The following is a 7,905-nucleotide window of genomic DNA, read 5'->3' on the forward strand; positions in this document are numbered from 1 at the left end:
GAACTACACATTAAACTTGAATTGGTATCATTAATACATTTACCATGGAACTACCTCATTGAGGACGAAGCGGTATGCTCACAGTAGTACGTGGATGTCCATGTACTCCTTACGACAAGAGTATCAAATTGCATGAATGCTGCATCACATGGTTGTTGCATCACATGGTATGAGACGTTCGTATAAGTGCACCCCTATTTAAGCGTGAAGACGAATTGAGTAGGATCATAATTTACACAAGAAGCCAACATCTGTACTAGAGCTCAAACAAGGGGTAGAGCTTAGTCACTGCTATGTTTTACATGAGAATACATCACATACATAACATACATTAGGTGCTGAAATTAGAAAGCACAAAGCCTCCCTGACACTAGAGTTTGACGCCCTAGATATTAAATCAGAAATAGTTAGGCTATCCGATGAAGAGCTGGATAGAATGAAAGACATACAGCAAATGCTGAATGAGATCTGGCTTAAGGAAGAGACTAGAGCTAGGCAAAGATCTAGAGATAGGGATATCTTAGAAGGTGACAAGAACACTGAATATATTTTTGTCGTAGCTAATCAGAGGAGAAGGAAAACCCTGATCCAAACCCTTGAGGGTCAGGATGGTCCCACCTCCGACCTCACCAAAATGCTAGATATTGCTTCTTCGTTCTATAAGGAGCTTTTTAAGAAAGAGGAAAGCTCTGGCTTCAAGCTGAGTGAAGATTTCTTCTCTGCTGATGAGAAGTTACTCAACTGCCATAATGTAGATCTAGAAGCACCTTTTACTGAAAGGGAGGTCAAAGAGGCCATATTTGGCTCTTATGCTGAAGGGGCCCCGGGCCCTGATGGCCTCCCTTTCCTCTTTTACCAAACCTTCTGGGAAGTGATCAAGGGAGATCTCATGGCTTTATTTGAGGAGTTCCATGCTGGCACTCTGGACATATATAGACTAAATTTTGCCATCCTCTCACTTATCCCTAAGGAAAAAAATGCCTCCACCATGAGGAAGTTTAGGCCCATTAGTTTGTTGAACTGCTCTTTTAAGATCTTTACTAAGGTCCTTACCAACAGATTAGCCAAGATCATGAATTGGCTGACTGCTGGAACCAAACAACATTCATCAAAGGTAGATATATACTAGAGAGTGTGGTTACTGCCCATGAGGTTCTCCACTCTATCCATCAATCTAATCAATCCGGCTTTGTCTTAAAACTTGATTATGAAAAAACTTTTGATAAAGTTAGCCTTGAATTCCTCATAGACATTCTGACTAAGAGAGGATTTGGCCCTGTCTGGTCTAAATGGATTAGAATGGTCACTCATGGAGGTTCTGTAGGAGTCAAAATTAATGGTGTTGAGGGGGGTTTCTTCCCCACTGGAAAAGGTTTTAGACAGGGGGACCCCCTCTCCCCCCTTCTTTTAAACTTAGTGGTAGATGTGCTCACTAGAATGCTTTCCAAAGCTAGTCAGCAAGACATGATTAGTGGGCTCTGTACAAACATCTGTCCAGGAGGGGTCATCTGTCTACAATATGCGGATGACACCATCCTTTTTGTGGAAAACGATCAAGACAAAGCCAAGAAGCTTAAAACAGTCCTGGCTTGTTTTGAAAAAGTCTCTGGGATGAAAATCAATTATTCTAAAAGTGAACTCATTCCCATGGGCGTGTCTCCAGAAGCCCTAGTAGAATTTCTTGAGATTTTTGGCTGTACTGAAGGCAAATTCCCCATTAAGTATCTAGGCATACCCCTCCATTTTGATAAGCTCAGGAGAGAGGACGTTCAACCTTTGATAGATAAAATTCTTAAGAGTATTGCAGGATGGAGAGGGAAGCTACTCTCCTACTCTGCCAGGCTGGTGCTGATTAAAGCTTGTCTTAGTAGTATTCCTGTTTACCTTTTTTCCTTCTTTAAATTCCCTAAATGGGCCCTAGACCTGATCAATACACAACTTGCTCACTGTCTTTGGAATGATTTTGAGGGAAACAGGAAGCTGCATCTAGCCAACTGGAATTTAGTGTGTATGAAAAAGGATTTCGGTGGCCTAGGTTTACCAAATATTAGAGATGTCAACCTATGTCTACTAGCCAACTGGATTAAAAGGCACAACTGTGATGAGGGTAAGATTTGGAGAACTATAGTAGACCAGAAATACCTAAAGGACTCCCCTAACATATTTGCTTGTAGCGCTCAGAGAACCTCCAAGTTTTGGCAAGGTGTAATGTGGGCAGCAAAAGCTGCTAAGCATGGGTATAGGTGGGTCCCTGGTAATGGGAGAAAAAATAGATTTGGGAGGATACCTGGTTCGGTACCTCCCCCCTATCCATCCAATTCTGGCCTCTATATAGAATTTGTCACCAACAATGTGTGACACTCTCTGAGGTCTGGGATGGAGTTAATATTAAACTCTCCTTTAGAAGGGTGTTCACACCTCAGATGATGGAATCTTGGTTCTGTTTGGAACAAATTCTACAAAGCACAAAGCTTAATGGGGAAGATGATGCCCTTATTTGGCAGCATGACTCCAAAGGGGTCTTCTCTACCACTTCCCTGTACATCATTATTAATTTTAGAGGGGTGAAACCTATTTACATTCCCGCAGTGTGGTCCATTGTCACCCCCCTAGGGTGCAAGTCTTCCTTTGGTTGTTGGCTAATGACAAAATTATGACTAAAGACAACCTCAGAAAAAGGGGGATTGACAAACCGCCAAGTTGTTTGTTTTGTTCTGAAGAGAAAAGTGTCCATCACCTTTTCTTTGAATGTGTAGTTGCTAAGGCAACATGGATCCATGTTAAGAACTTTTTCAAACTCCCTCTTGGGACAGATTACCTTTCTATTGCCAAATACTGGCCGGCTAGCAAAAATCATTCTGCTTTGAACTCCATTTGCGCTTGTGTTCTATGGTGTCTATGGAAAACTAGGAATGCACATGTTTTTAACAACGCTATCTGGTCTGACACAAAGCAGGTCTGGTGGCTGATCCTTACAACCCTAAAGAAATGGAGAATCATCTTCAAGCATCAAGAGGAGAGGGTGGACGCTTTCTCGAAAATGCTCCCAAAACAAATCAAGAAGCCATACTGCTTGCCAGTGGGGTGAACATCTCCCCAGAATCAGCACTGGGTCGCGGCCTGTGGTCGAAGCTGTCTCTGTTTGGGAAGATGGAAACTCCATCGCCTCCGTGCAGCCCCCACCGCGGACCTCGATGATCAAGAACTCTGTGATCAGTCCGGTGTCTCCCTTGGATACATGCTCTCCAACGCAGACACCACTGAAGAAAACAAAGAGAAGTCAGTGCACACCGGTCTCCTGTGTGGATGGCTGTTCTGTGGTTTCAGCCTAGTGCCTTCTTATGAGCTTGTCCCTAAAGCATTTAGAGTGTTAACAAACCTGGCATGTAATAATTAAAAAGACTCCGACACTCGTTGTAGACTAGCCCTGTGCAAGGTCTTTTTAGTTTCTTTAGCTCCTTAGTTGTAGTCTGGGTGCCTTCACGGCTGGTAGCTTGTCTTTACTTTTTCTGTTTTTTCTTTTCCTGAACGTTGTATCAACTCTGGTTTCATGCGTTGCAATGGAACCGGGGAAGCCTTGTGGCTCCCTAATGCTCTAATACATAACATACACAACTTCCAAACTTAGTTGGATTTTCTCTTGCAATACAATTTTAAAACACAGACGTCGCAGGACTTGGAAAGATCGTAATTTAAGATCACACAACTCTTTCCCACAGTACATCAGAATAGCACTAACTATCTCCATCTCGGGACATCCCAAGTTTCAAACTTTATTTTTATCATTTGTTCCTTGATATTGGTAGTTCCGGCCAGTTAAAAATCCCTGTTTTTGATGGTCAAACAAGATTTGATTGGAACATTGTATCAGCAATGATCTCACTACCTCACCGAGTGTAATGTGTTCCTTGACTGGATGCTCAACCCAAAGAAATCTTCCACGTCTCACTTATGCATTTGTGACTTAAATATCGAATCCCTATCTTTTAGTTCGGTTTGAAATTATGTGTTGCTCCTCCAAGCCAGCGAAGCCCCGCAACACAATGCCTAGATGAACTTGCTGCAGCAACATGGGTCAACTAGTAGCGGCAACAGGTTCTAGATCACGACATGCACAATGGGTTGGATTTTTCAGCCAACTTGCACTTATCATGCAATGTATGTTGCCTTGAGTAAGGTTGTCATGTTCGAATTGAAGATATTATATATTGTTTTTATGGGTTTTTGCTAGGTTATTTTTATGACTTTTTCTGAGCCATAATCCGAACTCTGAAGAGAAGGCATAGGGATTTCTGCTAAAGTGTTGAGGTACTGCACATGTGAAAGGAGATAGGCAGGAAGAAGGACAAAGAAATAGAAAGAAGGACAAAGAGGTGCTGTTGGCGGTTTCTCTCCGTCTAGACATCCCACCCAAACATGGATGAGATGGCGCACCAAATACATAATCTGAGGTGAAGGCAGGGACATGATGTTCTCCCAACATTCATTGATGCTAATCAATGTAGCAATAACAATAGTTGATTGCTTCAGTCATCGATTGCAAATCTGTTTTAGTAAAGCCGATTAACCTTTTGTTTTCTGATGAAACTAGATAATTGTTCGTGCGTTTGCAGAATGATATAGTAATATTTTTTGGTGCTTTAGCTTGTGATTTAGCCCCCTTCGGTAGAAGGATGCAGAGCATCAAAATCAAATTGGGTCAGCAGTGAGGTCACCCTGGTTCGCGGCCTCTCGCCAGTAAAGGGTAAGGCGAAGGCCCAAAAGTCTGGGAGCTTCGACCAGACGCGAACAGATTCGAAACGAGCCGCCAGTCACGCGTCCGCTGTCCTTCTCCCCCCATTTATTTCGTGCCGCTGCGGTGCTGTCGCCTGGCCCCGTTCCCAATCCCAATCCAATCTCATCGCCAAGCAATCACTCCAGCACTCCAGCCCTCCCCACCAGCGTGACCTCGGCAGTATGGCGAGCCCGCAGTGCTGCGCGAACCCACCGGCGCTCAACCCCGCCGCCGGCGAGGGCAAGGTCGTGGACAGCTTCGGCGGGATCAAGGCGTACGTCGCCGGCGCCAAAGAGTCCAAGGCCGCCGTCGTCCTCATCTCCGACGTCTACGGTAATTGATCTCGACCAGAACTCCTCTCTATTCGTATTCAAGTTCGGCTGCCGGGGATAGTGACGATTAACGGCGCTACCCGTCTTCCCTTCGCAGGTTTTGAAGCGCCGAATCTGAGGTAGTATACTTGTTTGTGCTTTCTGACATCACAAGTTTTGTTTTATACCCATGTCTCTTGGTTTAGCATCGGCATGTCCGTAGAATCAGTAGATTCTGTTTTGTCCCCGTTTGGCGGCATTCATCAATAGTGATAAAATCATCAGGCCATTTAGCAAAGGTGTTGCTTTTCGCCTGCCGTTTTTGCCGAGTCGTGCATATTGTCTAGAAGTTGGGCAATTTCGTCCTCAGAGGCCATCTGATAATAATACTTCTGTGCTGTGTGTGGAAGTCGATCTGCACGGGAAGGACGAAGGATACTCGAATTGCAGTCGTGCATAGAAGTTCCTCATTATTCTCACACACTTTGGGCAAATATGTAACTGGAAGGTTCACATAATTTATGGCTGAGATTTTTGCCCAGCTGTTAATTTTTGAATAGTTTCCTGTGGACTTGTATTTTATGACGCCCTGTGCCCTCTACTTTAGTTTATCACAATTCACAATGAAAGAGTTCTGATGTAGCTTCTTTCCTCTCTCCTCTTGAAGGAAGATAGCCGATAAAGTTGCTTCGTCTGGATATTTTGTTGTGGTGCCAGATTTCTTACATGGGGATCCATTTGTACCTGAAGACGCTGACAGACCAATAGCAGTGTGGATAAAGGAGCATACCCCGGTTTGTTGTCTCCTGATTCCCTGAAACCTTGTTCTTGTATTTCTCCTGTAAATGTTCAGGCCACGTTGCTTTAGTTTATGTTTAAGCTATATGTTTCAAAAGCTTTCCAGTTTCCATCGCATGACATTGCTGGCCTTTTGTACTTAGATTCGGACAGTGTTAACTAAATAACTGAGGGTGGAAAGTGATGATAAAACCAATAGGTCCAAACCTAACAACATGTATATGGCAGCATGTTATGACTTTGTGAGAATATGTGTAGGATACTGACTGATTGTTGTCCTGTTCTTCCACCAACGTTGATAAGCTCTCCTGGGTCAGAAGAATAGAATGGAGACGCTCTACTGAGCTGATAGGGGTTTGAGTTACTTCTCGCTGAATGTGATGTCACATCTAATATAAACGAATAAATTGTGCTTTTATACAGGGAAAAACATTTGAAGAGGCAAAACCTGTTATTGCTGCTCTAAAGGAACAAGGAGCGTCTAGCGTTGGGGCTGCAGGTTATTGCTGGGGTGGTAAGCACTGTTTTGTTTTGTTACATCTTAACCCAAACTCTTAAGGTTTAAGCTGCTAAGCATTGTGCTTCTTCTCCCCACATATCAGCAAAGGTAGTTGCAGAGTTAGCGAAAGCTAATGAGATCCAGGCAGCCGTTATGTCGCACCCTTCATTTGTTACTGTCAATGATATAGAAGGTAAAATCTCTCCTTGAGGATTACAGATACACACTTGTACATTGTTCCATTTGAAAGGTTTCAGATTCTTACACTACGACATGTGCTATACCTCAGAGGTGAAATGCCCCATCGCTATACTTGGAGCTGAAACTGACGTAATGTCCCCACCAGAATTGGTCAAGAAGTTCGAGCAGGTTCTATCCTCTAACTCAGGGGTAAGTTCTCATTTCCAGCAACCCGATCTTCAAACCAAACCATGATGTACTCAAGCTATAGAATATGTGATATAACAAAGGCTAAACTAATTGTCAAACTTGGAACTGCCCTGGTGGGGAACTGTATCTGACCAGAATGCTGTCTGTTTGTTTCGGCATTACGTGTTTCTACCTCCTTCCCAAATTATGTACTACTAATTTGCCTTTTGATGTTCAAGTAGGTATCAGACATTTTGCAATTAAAAGCCATCCAGCCTTCACGGCTTTTACTTTACGAGCCCCTGGGCAAACCTTAGCATTTTATAGTCACAAGCTAGTGTTATTATCCATCTGAGGATCTTGTTTTCTTGAAAGTGAGAAGGTATTATTATATTTCTATCTAATATTCACTAAAGGTATCATGATGAAAAAGAGGAAAAAAGATGTAATATTCTCTGAAAATCAAGTAGCAAGTACAGTAGAATGTGCATAAATTGGAGACACATTATTGTTTGAGAACTGGAGCTCAAAATCTTCCATCCTGATATGATTTCTTATGGACCTACAGATTGCTCACTTTGTCAAGATATTCCCTGGGGTTTCTCATGGATGGACCGTGAGATACAAAAGCGAAGACGCAGCTGCTGTGAAGAGCGCCGAGGAAGCCCTGGCGGACATGATTGACTGGTTCAACAAGAACCTCAAGTGAACCTAATGAATTGGCGGCCATCCTTTTGTAATAAGCCAGTGTCACTCTTCAGGAGTCACCACGCGAGCATCCACGGTTTATGTTATGGTCTTAGCTATAGCCTATAGGGCATGCGTCTTTGTCTGCTGCAGTCTGCTGGTATGTGTGTGCTTGCTCATTTTGGGGTCTGCTTGTGCTGAACACTGAAACTATTGCACTCAGATAAAATGTGGTATTTGCAGTTTTGTGAGTTGGCACTTTCCTGGTTATTTTTGTTTTAAAATGCTCACAGGGGGGAAAAGGCTCCTCACCTGAATATATTTCAAAAAGGTGAATGTTTACAGAACTCATGAAAAACGTGAGAGGAAATCACGCCACAGCCCGGCGTGTTCTTTTAGTGATTCCGTCCTGAGACGATGGGACCAAAAAATAAGATCCTCTAGAATAGCTTTAACTGTGCCTCTAG

General features: G+C 43.2%; 1 protein-coding gene across 1 annotated transcript; it reads left to right on the forward strand.

Annotated features, from left to right (window-relative positions):
• The first annotated feature begins 4,794 nt into the window (after positions 1-4,794).
• On the forward strand, positions 4,795-7,689 carry LOC119342404 (endo-1,3;1,4-beta-D-glucanase-like). Its single transcript, XM_037614095.1, has 7 exons — positions 4,795-5,107; positions 5,204-5,225; positions 5,753-5,879; positions 6,307-6,397; positions 6,486-6,575; positions 6,672-6,772; positions 7,320-7,689. Exons 1-7 carry the CDS (start codon positions 4,957-4,959, stop codon positions 7,458-7,460), a joined length of 723 nt encoding a protein of 240 aa, XP_037469992.1. The 5' UTR covers positions 4,795-4,956; the 3' UTR covers positions 7,461-7,689.
• The last annotated feature ends 216 nt before the right edge of the window (positions 7,690-7,905 follow it).

This window comes from Triticum dicoccoides, chromosome 1B (assembly GCF_002162155.2).
Source record: "Triticum dicoccoides isolate Atlit2015 ecotype Zavitan chromosome 1B, WEW_v2.0, whole genome shotgun sequence".
NCBI lineage: Eukaryota > Viridiplantae > Streptophyta > Magnoliopsida > Poales > Poaceae > Triticum > Triticum dicoccoides.

Excerpts from the sequence above, each read along its gene's own strand:
- LOC119342404 (XM_037614095.1), top strand. The coding sequence starts at position 4,957 with ATGGCGAGCCCGCAGTGCTGCGCGAACCCACCGGCGCTCAACCCCGCC. Across the intron at positions 5,880-6,306 it reads GGATAAAGGAGCATACCCCG|GGAAAAACATTTGAAGAGGC; the intron begins GTTTGTTGTCTC and ends GCTTTTATACAG. Across the intron at positions 6,576-6,671 it reads TACTGTCAATGATATAGAAG|AGGTGAAATGCCCCATCGCT; the intron begins GTAAAATCTCTC and ends GCTATACCTCAG.